The 16190-nt window shown below is 40.2% G+C and overlaps 1 protein-coding gene across 2 annotated transcripts in view; it reads right to left on the minus strand.

The window, feature by feature from the left end:
* dis3 (DIS3 exosome endoribonuclease and 3'-5' exoribonuclease) overlaps positions 1-16190 on the minus strand; it is a 52670-nt gene that overhangs the window by 18708 nt on the left and 17772 nt on the right. For both annotated transcript variants that reach the window (XR_010018030.1, XM_063048440.1), the window contains exons 9-14: positions 14605-14751; positions 12839-12955; positions 7460-7561; positions 7117-7181; positions 6014-6098; positions 687-814 (exon numbers count right to left, since the gene is read on the minus strand). Coding sequence is in view for 1 of the 2 variants with exons in the window: in XM_063048440.1 (XP_062904510.1) it covers positions 687-814; positions 6014-6098; positions 7117-7181; positions 7460-7561; positions 12839-12955; positions 14605-14751 (644 nt within the window). In the remaining variant the exon portion in view is untranslated. The remainder of the gene's footprint in view (positions 1-686; positions 815-6013; positions 6099-7116; positions 7182-7459; positions 7562-12838; positions 12956-14604; positions 14752-16190) is intronic.

Raw genomic sequence — 16190 nt, forward strand, 5'->3', positions numbered from 1 at the left:
AAAATACTGTAATAAGTCGTGAATGAATTCATTATTTTAATTACTACTTAGATTATTACACCTCAAACAGCCATATAAATTTCTAGTTATAATTCAGGAGCCAAGTTTGGATACTTGGCTGGACAGAGGGAAAGGAAGTGCACTCATTTATCTTTAGTATAACAAACCTTAGTAGGAAGAAAGCTTATCCTTGTGTGTGCACAAAAGACATGGAAGGCATTAGAAATGACTGCTATTCAGGAACTCATTATAAGCCAAATAGACCTTGCAGATAAATTCATTAAAAAGCTAAATAATCTGCTAGTTGTAGTACAAATTCTGACTAGATACTGGACCATCTTTGCTGCTTTTCTTCATTTTGTCTTGTAAATTTTTAAAGCACGAGACATGGTCCGATTTAATATCGCATTGAAAAGCCAGCATTTCTAACAGAAGCACACTCCCTTAGCATGCAACACTAAGGTAACTCATTGGTTTTATGATGGAATGGAACTTGAGCACATAACTTTTTTATGTCTTACACTTTACTGCTGTCACAAAACAACAAATTTCACAACATAGGTCAGTGATAACTAAAAGCTGATTCTGATTCCGATTCGAAGCAATAATGAATACCTAATGGAAGCAACCTCAAATAATAGATACAAGATCAGCTGTAAGTGCTTAGAAGTAACTTGAAGTCTTACCCATTGTCAATCCTCTTCTTTTTTAGAATCTTTGCCAGTTTATTTAAGCGGCGAAGTCCTTTCGTGACCTCATCACTCATGTTTTCATCATCAATTCTCATCTGTGCTTCAGCATATGTCAGTGATGCCTGTAACATAAATATCACATTCAATATTAAACTAATACAAGCAGCAAATGTGCATACAATTGATTCCCAAAACTTCTAGAATGCATTTTTAGGATCCAAAACAAAACTCTAATATTAATCTAAAGGCTATCAATGAAATGTTACTCAAATGGGTGATTAATGCAATGACAAATTAATGCACTAGCATTTACAACGATTTAGTCTTGTGTAACGTTGAAAAAATATATTTTCTAAGTAAAAAGATACACAAATCCACATGCAGGCCACCATAATGCCATGGACTGCTAGCCGATCACAAAGACTCATTGGACTCCATCTCCCCTCCCTACAAACGTTGCCTTTGAATCTTTCCATCCCATTTTCGTTATTTTTTTTCCTCCAACGGCGTTCTGAGAGGCGGGACTGCGCAGGCGTGTGACGTCGGGCAGTGCAACGCGGCAGATTTAAAAGGAACAGAGCCTCATAGAGCAGGCAGCGTAGTTTGCGGGCGGCGGAGTGAGCCGGGAGCAGAGTGAAGGCTTAAGGGCTTCGGCTCAACGGGCTTAGGCGGAAACAGGCGAGGCGAGGAAGGTTTGGCATTCATTTTCTGTTGCTATTTGAGGAGTGGGGCAGTATGAGTGTGAGGGCAGTTTGCTGTTCTCGGTGTCGGATGTGGGAGGCCCTGGAGTCTCCAAGCCTCCCGGACGTCTACATCTGCGCCAAGTGCATCGAGATGCAGCTCCTAAGGGACCGCGTTACGGAACTGGAGCTGCAGCTCGATGACCTTCGTCTGGTCAGGGAGAGCGAGGAGTTGATAGAGAGGAGTTGCAAGCAGGTGGTCACGCCGGGGCCACAGGAGGCAGACAAGTGGGTCACGGTTAGGAGGGGGAAGGGGAAGAGTCAGGTAATAGGGAGTACCCCGGTGGCTGTGCCCCTTAACAATAGGTACTCCTGTTTGAGTACCGTTGGGGGGGGACAGCTTACCCGGGGGAAGCGACAGTGGCCGTGCCTCCAGCACAGAGTCTGGCCCTGTAGCTCAGAAGGGTAGGGCAAGGAAGAGGAGGGCAGTTGTGATAGGGGACTCGATAGTAAGGGGGTCAGATAGGCGATTCTGTGGACGCAGTCCAGAGACCCGGATGGTAGTTTGCCTCCCTGGTGCCAGGGTCCGGGATATTTCTGATCGTGTCCAAGATATCCTGAAGTGGGAGGGTGAGGAGCCAGAGGTCGTGGTACATATAGGTACCAATGACATAGTTGGAAAAGGGATGAGGTCCTGAAAGGAGAATATAGGGAGTTGAGAAAAAGGACCGCAAAGGTAGTAATCTCGGGATTACTGCCTGTGCCACGCGACAGTGACAGTAGGAATGCGATGAGGTGGAGGATAAATGCGTGGCTGAGGGATTGGAGCAGGGGTAGGGATTCAAGTTTTTGGATCATTGGGACCTCTTTTGGCGCAGGCGTGACCTGTACAAAAAGGACGGGTTACACTTGAATCCTAGGGGGACCAATATCCTGGCAGGGAGATTAGCAAGGGCTACTGAGGTGACTTTAAACGAGAATGGTTGGGGGGTGGGAATCAAATTAAAGAGGCTAGGCGTGAGGAGGTTAGTTCACAACAGGGGGATGGGAACCAGTGCAGAGAGACAGAGGGGTGTAAAGTGAGGGTAGAAGCAAAAAGTACTAAGGAGAAGAGTAAAAGTGGCAGGCCGACAAATCCAGGGCAAGCATTAAAAAGGGCTACTTTTCAACATAATTGTATAAGGGCTAAGAGAGTTGTAAAAGAGCGCCTGAAGGCTTTGTGTGTCAATGCAAGGAGCATTCGTAATAAGGTGGATGAATTGAAAGTGCAGATTGTTATTAATGATTATGATATAGTTGGGATCACAGAGACATGGCTCCAGGGTGACCAAGGATGGGAGCTCAACGTTCAGGGATATTCAATATTCAGGAGGGACAGACATGAAGGAAGGGGAGGTGGGGTGGCGTTGCTGGTTAAAGAAGAGATTAACGCAATAGAAAGGAAGGACATAAGCCGGGAAGATGTGGAATCGATATGGGTAGAGCTGCGTAACACTAAGGGGCAGAAGACGCTGGTGGGAGTTGTGTACAGGCCACCTAACAGTAGTAGTGAGGTCGGAGATGGTATTAAACAGGAAATTAGAAATGTGTGCAATAAAGGAACAGCAGTTATAATGGGTGACTTCAATCTACATGTAGATTGGGTGAACCAAATTGGTAAAGGTGCTGAGGAAGAGGATTTCTTGGAATGTATGCGGGATGGTTTTTTGAACCAACATGTCGAGGAACCAACTAGAGAGCAGGCTATTCTGGACTGGGTTTTGAGCAATGAGGAAGGGTTAATTAGCAATCTTGTCGTGAGAGGCCCCTTGGGTAAAAGTGACCATAATATGGTGGAATTCTTCATTAAGATGGAGAGTGACATAGTTAATTCAGAAACAAAGGTTCTGAACTTAAAGAGGGGTAACTTTGAAGGTATGAGACGTGAATTAGCTAAGATAGACCGGCAAATGACACTTAAAGGATTGACGGTGGATATGCAATGGCAAGCATTTAAAGGTTGCATGGATGAACTACAACAATTGTTCATCCCAGTATGGCAAAAGAATAAATCAAGGAAGGTAGTGCACCCGTGGCTGACAAGAGAAATTAGGGATAGTATCAATTCCAAAGAAGAAGCATACAAATTAGCCAGAGAAAGTGGCTCACCTGAGGACTGGGAGAAATTCAGAGTTCAGCAGAGGAGGACAAAGGGCTTAATTAGGAAGGGGAAAAAAGATTATGAGAGAAAACTGGCAGGGAACATAAAAACTAACTGTAAAAGCTTTTATAGATATGTAAAAAGGAAAAGACTGGTAAAGACAAATGTAGGTCCCCTACAGACAGAAACAGGTGAATTGATTATGGGGAGCAAGGACATGGCAGACCAATTGAATAATTATTTTGGTTCTGTCTTCACTAAGGAGGACATAAATAATCTTTCAGAAATAGTAGGGGACAGAGGGTCCAGTGAGATGGAGGAACTGAGCGAAATACTTGTTAGTAGGGAAGTGGTGTTAGGTAAATTGAAGGGATTGAAGGCAGATAAATCCCCAGGGCCAGATGGTCTGCATCCTGGAGTGCTTAAGGAAGTAGCCCAAGAAATAGTGGATGCATTAGTGATAATTTTTCAAAACTCGTTAGATTCTGGACTAGTTCCTGAGGATTGGAGGGTGGCTAATGTAACCCAACTTTTTAAAAAAGGAGGGAGAGAGAAACCGGGGAATTATAGACCGGTTAGCCTAACGTCGGTGGTGGGGAAACTGCTGGAGTCAGTTATCAAAGATGTGATAACAGCACATTTGGAAAGTGGTGAAATCATCGGACAAAGTCAGCATGGATTTGTGAAAGGAAAATCATGTCTGACGAATCTCATAGAATTTTTTGAGGATGTAACCAGTAGAGTGGATAGGGGAGAACCAGTGGACGTGGTATATTTGGATTTTCAAAAGGCTTTTGACAAGGTCCCACACAGGAGATTAGTGTGCAAACTTAAAGCACACGGTATTGGGGGGTAAGGTATTAATGTGCATGGAGAATTGGTTAGCAGACAGGAAGCAAAGAGTGGGAATAAATGGGACATTTTCAGAATGGCAGGCGGTGACTAGTGGGGTACTGCAAGGCTCAGTGCTGGGACCCCAGTTGTTTACAATATATATTAATGACTTGGATGAGGGAATAAAACGCAGCATCTCCAAGTTTGCGGATGACACGAAGCTGGGTGGCAGTGTTAGCTGTGAGGAGGATGCTAAGAGGATGCAGAGTGACTTGGATAGGTTGGGTGAGTGGGCAAATTCATGGCAGATGCAATTTAATGTGGATAAATGTGAAGTTATCCACTTTGGTGGCAAAAATAGGAAAACAGATTATTATCTGAATGGTGGCCGATTAGGAAAAGGGGAGGTGCAACGAGACCTGGGTGTCATTATACACCAGTCATTGAAAGTGGGCATGCAGGTACAGCAGGCGGTGAAAAAGGCGAATGGTATGCTGGCATTTATAGCGAGAGGATTCGAGTACAGGAGCAGGGAGGTACTACTGCAGTTGTACAAGGCCTTGGTGAGACCACACCTGGAGTATTGTGTGCAGTTTTGGTCCCCTAATCTGAGGAAAGACATCCTTGCCATAGAGGGAGTACAAAGAAGGTTCACCAGATTGATTCCTGGGATGGCAGGACTTTCATATGAAGAAAGACTGGATGAACTGGGCTTGTACTCGTTGGAATTTAGAAGATTGAGGGGGTATCTGATTGAAACGTATAAAATCCTAAAGGGATTGGACAGGCTAGATGCAGGAAGATTGTTCCCGATGTTGGGGAAGTCCAGAACAAGGGGTCACAGTTTGAGGATAAAGGGGAAGCCTTTTAGGACCGAGATTAGGAAAAACTTCTTCACACAGAGAGTGGTGAATCTGTGGAATACTCTGCCACAGGAAACGGTTGAGGCCAGTTCATTGGCTATATTTAAGAGGGAGTTAGATATGGCCCTTGTGGCTACGGGGATCAGGGGGTATGGAGGGAAGGCTGGGGCAGGGTTCTGAGTTGGATGATCAGCCATGATCATAATAAATGGCGGTGCAGGCTCGAAGGGCCGAATGGCCTACTCCTGCACCTATTTTCTATGTTTCTATGTTTTTATTTCCAAAAGCTGCCTCACAGGCTCTCTCATCACATTGCTGTTTACTTGGATGTGTTTCCCTCAGTCCCCCTGCTGTCTGCAGAGCCCATGTTCTTAATGAAGTGTCGGAATGAAGTCAACATGTTTTGCCTGCTGCATACAGTACCGATAAACAGGACTCGTGGTGACAGATTCGTGGCACTGACTCAAGTCGACAGGACTATATTGTGAGAGGGCAGAGGGACACCTGAAAGGCTAATGAAATGTAGTCCATAGAGGGATATTGGGAAATGGAGATCATAATGTAGTCTATAGAGGGATACTGGGGAAGAAATAGTAAGAACGGGAGAGGATTTGAGAGGGTGATAGATGAAGAGAAAAGGGGAGAACATAGTAGCTTGAGGCATAATAGACGATGAAGCTTTCTGGTTCTTCCAGTACTTTTACTTTTCACCTCTTACCAGTTTTCTTCCTAACCAGTTAGCCATCATAATACACAAGCAACAAAAAAGCATTACTAAATATACTGTTATAAAAGTTGCTTTACCTTAGAATTAATAACACTTTTTGTAAACTTAGTATTTAGGATTTCAGCACTGTGTGTCATTTCCCAAATACAAGAAAATGCAAACCTGGAAAAGGAAAATTTGAACTGAAAACAGGTTAAATTGTCACAACTTTAAAAATATATCTTCAAATCCTTATATTCTAGTTGAGGTGTAGTGAATTCATTCCCATTTTACTGCTTGTTTAAAGTCAAAATGGAAATAAGCCCTTTGGCCTAACTCTATTCCAACCAAGTTGCACATCGGCCCCATTTTGCCTGTGATGGCTCATATCCTTTTAAAACTTTTCTATTCTAATATCAGTCCAAATACATTTTAAATCCTGTAAATATACCTACCTCTAGCATTTTTTCTGGCAGCTCATTCCATACCCCACCATTCCCTGTATGAAAAATTTATCCCTCTGGTTCCCTTTAAATATTTTTCCTTCTTGTTTTAAAACTCTGCTCTCCAGCTTTAGACTCACCTATCCTGGGAAAATGGGTGGCTAGGTGGAGATACATCCCTTCCAAAGACCTTCTCTCTGCTCGCCTGCAGGTCACCTTTGGGCAATGTGTAACACCTGCTTAACCCCCTAATCAGGGTCATATGAAGCCACTGAAGCAGGTAGTGGATGGTTGTATGAGTAGCTGGAGCATATCAGAAGTCCTCATTATGTGACCACTGATGCCAGCTAGTCTCTGAAGAGTATTGATAATGGTTGGGATCACCCATCTTGTAAAACACTGCGCAGAAGGCAATGGCAACCCACTTCTGTAGAAAAAACTGCCAAGAACAATCATGGTCATAAGAGCATGACTGCCTATATTATACAACATGGCACTTAATGATGATGATGAGGAACCTGGGAAAAAGACTGTGACCATTCACCTTACCTATACCCCACATAATTTTGTATACCTGGCAAATGTCTTATATTTTTGCAAATGTGAAGATTAATTTTCTCACTCTAAATAATCCGGCAGTGGTGCAAAAAAAAGACAAGGCGTATTTCTTTTACAATCAGTACTTCCCAATGATCTAATTTTAAAATTAGCAAAAATGATAGTATGAACTTAGGATGTGCATAGAAAAAGTAAGTTACCTCTCCACGTTGGATCTTAAAGAGCAAAGATTTGAGCTGAGCAGTTCTGGAACCATGTCAATCCTCTATTGAAAAACAGAATTATCAGAATTATTAACAATAATTCCATTATGTATTATTGCATCCACTGAAATCTTAGAAATATAACAAAGTAATCCACTGGACCTTCAAAGGGTCAACTTGTATATCTTTTCTATCTGTGTAAATGGTTCAATTAGACCTGCAGTGCTGTACCTGATGTTCTTATAACAATTAGGGCTACGCACAGGCTAAGTTCAATTAAAAGCAGTGCATGTCAAAGTTATTTTGATTAAAATTACGATCAGAACTGTAGCATCTATACCTTCTCGCAAAGGTAAACTGTCGTTCCCCGATTTGCTGACTCTTGGTCCAGTGCATTTCCTGGGCGAATGAAGTGGCTCACATCTGCAATGTGTACGCCAACCTGTATTTCAATATTCAAGGACAACGTTATTCCTCATGTACATTCAAGGATTCTAGGATTCAACATTGTTTAAAGTCATTCTCCAGTACAACGGGATAAAGGAGACAGAAATGATTCTTAATCTGGATCCAATATTTAAAAAAATCATACAATAAGCATGAACAACACAATAAATCTAAATATAAAACTAATCCTGTAAAACACAATGTACAAATAATGAATTTGTCCAAACAAACGTAAGATTAATTTATATACACACAGACTGATTGTACATATATAAAGTGGCAGTGCATGGGGGGGGGGCGGAAGGAGGTGAAGGGTGCTGAGGGGTTATGGAGAGGTGTGGCTGATGTGGATGTGGTGGAACATGAGGAAGATTCCACATCAGATTCAAATTAGACACCAAAATAACACCATTATAGAAATCACATATCTGTTGTAGAGATAAGACCCACTTCAAAGTATTACCAAAGTAGAGGAATTTTATGCTATACAACTAACGACATGTACGCATTGCAAAAAACATCACAAAATTAATTAGAAATGAAAGAATGATCAGCCATTATATCTGAAGCACTAAGAAACCCATTTCTCTATAGGAATCTATTTATTTTCTTATTATTATTCAGTGAATTATTTTAGTCCATTCCAAAGCCATTCAATGCTCAGCAGTAGAAACACATTAAATTTAACCGCCCCCAAAGTTCTCATTTCTTGAATATTTAATTTTCCAGTTGAGTTAGGAGTAAGTCAATGTAAGCAGCTATACATTAAAATGCCACTGCAATAATCAGCTCTGATAAAGACGACACTTGCAATATTAACCTCCTATTCTGAAGACTCAGTGAGTTTAGTACATTAAATAAAACAGGTTCCCACAGAAACATATTTTATTTCAATACTGGCACTTCACAACTATTTCTAATTTATCCTGGAACTGAAGATAACCATTGTTCCTACTCAGTGCTATAATCAACCTGCTAAACTCTGCTTAATTCAAAAGACAGTACTCAACAAAATGTGTTAATACTTTATACTTATCATTACTTCATGTTTTGAACACTTCATTATGCAACAGCAGGACATCAAAATATCTCTTTACAGCTTCTTCCATTACAGAACTAAATTTTCATTTGGGTACTGGCATTTTATAACCTTCTGTTACTTTTAATTCCTTTCATTTCTTCCTCTTAAAATAAGTTAATGAATCAATAAACATGGTGACAATAAAGCCACATATTAATTCACAAAAGATATAACTTTACAATGCCAACTGTAAGATCATGGTGATGAAATGCCTTGAAAGGTGGGTCATAGCTACACTCAACTCCTGCTTCGGCAAGGGCCTGGACCCACTGCAATTTGCCTATTTGCACAATATGTCAAGGCACATGCAATCTTAATGTATCTTCATGCGGTCTTACATCACCTGGGCAATACAAACACTTATGTCATTGACTATAGCTCAGCATCATTCATGCAGTCCTGATCAAAAAGCTACAGAACCTGGGCCTCTGAATCTCCCTCTGCAACTGGATCCTTGACTTCCTAACTAAAAAGCCATAATCTGTAGGGACCGGTAATAACAACTCTTCGCAGACGGTTGACACTGGCAGAATTTCAGATGGCGATGAGGAAGCGTACAGGAGTATGATACACCAGCTGGTTGAGTGGAGTCACAGCAACAACTTGGCGCTCAATGTCAGTAAGACCATAGAGATGATTGTGGACTTCAGAAAGGGTAAGTCAAGGGAACAAACTACTCCTTATAGAGGGATCAGAAGTGGAGAGAGTGAGCAATTTTAAGTTCCTGGATGTCAATACCTTTGAGGATCTAACCTGGTCCCAACAGGCCAATGCAGCTTTAAAGGAGGCAAGACAGCAGCTATTTTTCATTAGGAGTTTGAGGAGATTTGGTTTATCACCTAAAAAACTTGAAAACTTACACAGATGTACTGTGGAGAGCAGTCTGACAGGCTGCATCACTGTTTAGTATGGGGGTGGGGCTACTGAACAGGATCGAGAAAAGCTACAGAAAGTTGTAAAATTATTCAGCTCCATCATGGGTACTTGACTCTGTAGTATCCAAGCCACCTTCAAGGAGTGGTGCCTCAGAAAGGCGGCAACCATTATTAAGGGCAATCATCACCCAGGATATGCCCTCCCTTCATTGTTACCATCAGGAAGGAGGTTGTAGGAGTGTCAACAAAAATCGACACGAGTGTAATGACTTCGAACGTACCTCATTTTTTTCTGTTTCTGCACTATTTTTAATTTAACTATTAATATACATAAATTTACTTACAGTAATTGATCTGTATTTATCATGTACTGCATTATACTGCTGCCACTAAGTTAACAAATTTCATGAAATATGTCAGTAAAATTCAACCTGATTCTGATTCTCGCACTGTCTGTAGAGAGTTTTTATGTTTTCCCTGTGACTGTATGGGTTTCCTCTGGGTGATCTGGTTTCCTCCCACTTTCCAAAGACATGCGGTCAAGATTAGTGAGCTGAGGTCATGTTATGTTGGCACTGGAAGCATGGCGACATTTGTGAGCTGTTCAGCACAATCCTTGTTGATTTGATGCAAACGATACATTTCACTGTACGTTTCGATGTACATGTGACAAATGAAGCTAATCTTTAAACTAAATTCTCAGTGCACATCATAAAGGCCAGTAAGTACACCTGATTAAAATTATTTAACAACAAAAAATAATCAAGGTTAACAGAAGCATTAGAGACCAGTCGATATGGTCTACTGGTGCAATTTCAGCAGGGACAGCAGAGCACTGGAATAAATTCAATTTATAAAGGACAAATATCTAGGAATGTATTAGTGCTGTAAACTGTAGAAAGGAGGAATACTTGGATGAGGGCTTCAGAATCAGATAAGCAGGGGCAGAGTTGGGCAATGTTACTGAGGTGGAAATACTTGGTCCTAGCAACAGCATGACTGTGTGCTGCAAAGCTCATTTCAGAGTAAAACATGACAGAAAAAGGATGTGAATCATTTTGTTCTGTTTGCAAGAGTGATGACTGGAGCTGGTAGCTAGGGAATGGAGTTTGTGGCAATCGCAGAAGACCTAGGCTTTCTGATATTTAACTGAAAATTTCTACTAATCCAGTAGTAGATGTCAGGCAAATGAGGCTAAAATGTAGCCTAGTGTCAGCTTAGAGATTAAAAATGCCATGTTTTCAGAAGTTGCTGTTTAATAACAACAATACAGTTTGTAAACTAAATAAGTTGAGATAATATTGACGACTATTGAATATGGTTAGATTAGATTAGATTAGTTTAATGTCATTTGCATCAGGAAACTCAGAAAATATTTGCATGGAGCTCACAGAATAAATGGTATGCAGAGTAATAACAAACACAATGAGCACATAACAGCAGAATAGTGCAAAGACTGTAGTGCAACTTGAAAAAGTGCAAAAATATACTGAAGTGACAACAGCAGAACAATTGAGAGGGCCAGTGTTAAGAGTACAAGAATGTACAGGTGCACATTCCTTTATTCGAAATTCTGAAATCCAAGAAGTTCTGAAAACTGAAGTTTTTTTCACTGACAGCTGACGTCACTCAGGTGTGATGTGGCAACACTAGCAGAGGCTGCCAGACTTCAGTTGTGGCTCAGTGCTCGTACTGGTTACACGTGCATTTGCTGTTCACTGATATTTTGCGTTCACTGTTGACTTTGTGTTTAATTTCACTGTGAAAATGTCAAAAAGAGCTGCAGATACCCCTATGGGTAACAATGAGAAAAAGAGAAGGAAGCATCTATCATTATCTATAATGCAGAAAGTGGAGTTATTGCAGAAGCTTGATTGTGGTGTGTTGGTGCGGCGTCTTACTGAAGAAAAGAGTGTTGGAACTACCACTGTATATGATTTAAATAAACAGAAAGACGAGTTACTGAAGTTTTGTAGTGACAGTGACGTTCTACATTTATTCCAATAAGTCATTTACCATGTGTTTGATTCGGTTTGTTTGAAGTTGTATATTTTTAGGTTTTATTGAATGTTTTTGTTGGAAATAAAATTTCTTCTTGTCATTATTTGCTAAACAATACAGTATAACAATTATTTACATAGCATTTACATTGTATTAGGTAATATAAGTAATCTAGAGATGATTTAAAGTATACGGGAGGATGTGCATAGGTTTGGTGTGCCGCCAGGTCCTAAAGTCCACCACACTGAGACAGGTTAAATAACGGACTTGAGCATACGCGTTTTTTGGCATGGGGGGGGGGTCTGAAGTCCGAAAAATTCTGAATTCTTAAATGCAACTGGCTCCAAGGATTTCAGATAAGGGATTGTGGACCTGTAGTAACAAAACCAGGAAGGAGGTGTAAAAGAGGCGACTGGTTGAAGAATCTGATAGTAGTGGGGCAAAGCTGCTCTTAAACCTGTACCCTCTTAAAAGGTAAGAGAGAGAAAAGGGAATGGCCAGAATGGCAGGCATCCTTGAAAACATTAGCTTTCCTGAAGCAACACACTATGAAGATGGATAGGATAGAAGGAAGTGATTAAATGGTCTGGGCTGTGTTTACCATTTCCTGCAGGTTCAGTCAGTCAAGAACAGGGGAGTTGTCAAACCAGGCTGAGATGCAACCCCAGAGATACTTCCCCTCGTACATCTTCAGAAATTCCAAAGTATCTTCATGGACAAGCCAAATCTTCTTAAACACCATTGAAAGTGCACTACACGAGGAAATCTGCAGATGCTGAAATTTCAAGCAACACACATAAAAGTTGCTGGTGAACGCAGCAGGCCAGGCAGCATCTCCAGGAAGAGGTACAGTCGACGCTACCTCTTCCTAGAGATGCTGCCTGGCCTGCTGCGTTCATCAGCAACTTTTATGTGTGTTGCTTGAAAGTGCACTAATGCACTTTCTTGACCATTGCATCAGTGTGAAGGGACAAGGTGAGGTTGTTGGCAAAATGGATACCAAGGAACTTGAAACAGTAAACCACTTCTACAGTAGCTCTATTGATGAGGACAGGACTAACAACCCACTTATGCTTACAGTGGAAACTATGGACATTTTTAATAGAACATTTGGCAGGTAGAGAAGTTAGAAAATCTACTTCCAGGTTTGCTTCACATTTTGGAAGCAAACAAGGCAATAACTGACAGAATAGGTATCTCCAATAACTGAATGTAAATTATACACAACTTCTCCCACTCTACCTATCATCAGAATGAGCTACCTCCAATCAAGCATGTAACCAGATGCAAATAAGTATCACAAAGCAGAAGTTACCTCCAGATTTCCATTCTCTAATTCTCTACAATGCAGAGCATCATCGATATCTGTACATCCAGGAGGATCCACACTGCAGATATGGAGATGCCTTAGGTCCTTCCGCTCTTTCAGGTCCTGCAATTTAGAACAGCAAGTCAGTGGATGGATTCCATTAATTAACTATTGTAAGAAGCAACAAAAAAGAAATCAAACTTTGGATTATAACAAAATTTTCACTTTGATTTTGAAAAAGAACTTCAAACTGTAAGCACATGAAGTTAAATGTTCCAGTTTCATGTGTATAGCTTAATGAATCAAAGATAAGTAGACCAAGAAGTTGTCAGGTCTACGTCAAAGTAACATTATTTCCCACAGCAGCAAACGGGCAAGTTGGAGTGAAGCACCTGCACTGACACCTTTTTTCCCTTTTGAAAGGTCTAAACCAAGTTCAAATGTAGGATTGGGGACACACTGATATCATACTGATATTAAGTTTTTAAGTAATCAAAATTAAGTAATTTTGTCAAACACTAATTTAAAAAAATGAAGAAAACAGCTCCCAAAACTGAATTAAAACTTCAAAGAACACAAAAAGTTTAATTCTCAACTATATGCCGTTAATCAACAGCCAGAGTAAATAAAGAGCTGAAATGCATAATAACAGAGAAGGCAGACTTTGTTCTGGTTGAAAGGTTCGTATTGTATATAGGTCTCCAAGTAAACACCACAGTACAGCCATTCCAGTTACAGAAATTCACAAAGCAAGCCCCAAAAATTTGAAATGTGGAATAAAATTTGTCCTTAAAGAATTTATACAGGGAAAACAAAGGTAAATAAATAAATATTTTTTTCTCTGTTTACATTTCTTGACGCATATGCAGATATGGCTATGCACTATGGAAAATCACGATGCAGACCATTAGGGAACGCAACTTCCGCTTTAACAACTGAGCCAATTTAATTTTGTGCAAAGCCAGATCCAGGTTAGACGTCAGGAAGTGGTTATTTTCTTCAAGAGCGTACACCTCTGCATAGGTAGCCATTTCATGTGGACAAGGCCAAATCAATAAATGTCTTTACGCAAATTAGGCTGAATTAGGCTGGTGTCACCACTCACAAAAGCAGAGTGATCATCTAGTTCTTTTGTTTAATTTGATGAGGCAAAAAGGAACTCTAAGGTTATTCTCCTGCCATTTGATTTTTCTCAGTCCCAACTGAAAATCTATTTTATGTTTGTGTGTCTCAGAATATATAGGACGGCAGGATTAAGCTGTTATAATACACAAGGTACTTTCCATAAGCACAAATGGAATTCATCAGAGGGCACTTTCTTGTCCTTCAGACAAAACAATTATGTTTCCTAGAAGCTGTGATGTATCTTTTTCTATTAGGTACATTTTATGTATCATACAGAACTACTTAAAAGTTATTTAGGTATTTTTTTACATTTTCCATTCTACTTGTATAATTGTATTCTAGTCCACTCTGTCGAGTTTATGACATCCAACTGCAAAATGCATTCATTAAAATTCAAGATTTTTACAAATAGATTGATAGTTCCTTTTTTTAAAAAAACCTTGGTTGCAGCTACCTTGGCCCATTTTAGCCCAACATCCACAGCTGAGCTATTGTAGACTCAACTGACCAAAAATGACACATGTTTATCTACACTTGCATCAAACAGGCAAAACAACTTGAGTTTTCTCTTTGCTTTCAAAATCATGAACATTATTCTGCAACAAGAATTTTAGAAATGATAGATCATGTAACATTTGATATTTTACCTGTTCTGTGATTCCCCAAGGCATCTTAGGTAGAAAGCTAAGAACAGCCTGTGAGAAAGGCTGATGTGGGACATCATGCTCCAAGAGAAGAACTTCAGTTTCTGTTTCTTTATCACCAGCAGTTCCTAGAGTTTTGACAAAGTGGCCCTGTAAAAATCCATCACAAAGTGTTCTTTTTAGATTACATTGCATGGCCCATTTTCTTTTCTCTCTCCTGACCTGTGTCTCAGAGGGCAATGATTCTAACAGAACAAGCATATTCTAGTACCGCTGGAGGCAGCTATGGTGCAAACATGCAACTGGACAGTAAATGTCAGCATTAACTGTAGAGCCATATACATCTACTGCAAAAGCCTAACCAGATATTCTTACTGCTGGGAGTTACTGATCCAATACATATAAGCTCTGGTTGAATTTTCAATTTTAGATGGAAAATTTGACCCGAGAACAATGTACACAGGAACCAAAATTCAAATCAAGTGGGTTGGCACGGCTACATTAGTTAATGCTGTCAGTTAACTGAACAACTGTGCAGATAAGAAATTCATACATACATCAAATACCCATTTCAAATTACAACTTCTGAACACCTGCTTTTACCAATATTACAATGCTTCTTTATGACATATGAAGAGGCCATTTTGGTCCATGGAGTGTATGCTGCCACGCAGGACAATTTCATTCCCCACTAATCCTCGCCTAATATATACCCAGATTCAACCACTCAGTCATAGACTGGGACAATTTGCAGTGGCCACTGTGAGACAAAATGGGAATGTCTGGAGGAAATCCACGCTGAAGAAATATTTACAAATTTCTTTTAAATCAGATATACAATTTTATCCTTATACCGGGGATTTCTGTAATATTCCAGATTCCCAGTGAAGACTATGGATGAATATGATGTAAAGGAGGATGACTACTTAACAAACAGAAGTCAGAATGGAAGAATAAGAGTTAACTTCAGGTAAGAGACTAAGACCAGTGAAGTCATGTAGGTAATGCTGCTGGAATGCAAGCTGTTCAAAATCTTTAGCAATGATGTGGATGAGGGGACCAAAGTAATACATTTAAGTTTGCTCGTGATACAAAACCAAATGGCGATGTGAGCTATGAGGAAGATGCAGAAAGGCCTTGGGGTATAGACTGGTGAAGTGAATGTATAGGGACAAGGCAGACGGTCACGTGAAGATGTTACAGTATGCAATGTGAAAAATTACACGTCGTCCATTTTGATAGAACAACTGGTGCCATATAATATGGTACCAATTATCTTATGACTGCTCGTCCTTAAATTATCAAGAATTTTAATAGTTCTTCAGTGTAGGCATCACCAGATTTTAATATTTTGTTTCATACTCATAACAGCTGTTGGTTGTCTGGTATGGCTGTTAGGAATACAAAATAAAAATAAAAATATCAACCACTGTATTTAGTTATAATTTTGTACACTCTGAATCATTATGACTTTTTATATATTAAGGATGGCACCCACTGCTCGAGTTTTAGCCAATTGTCTATACACACTGCACTGCTCAAGCTTGATCTTTAATAACACACGTAAGATGCTGGAAGAACTTAGCAGG

Source organism: Mobula hypostoma, chromosome 5 (assembly GCF_963921235.1).
Source record: "Mobula hypostoma chromosome 5, sMobHyp1.1, whole genome shotgun sequence".
NCBI lineage: Eukaryota > Metazoa > Chordata > Chondrichthyes > Myliobatiformes > Myliobatidae > Mobula > Mobula hypostoma.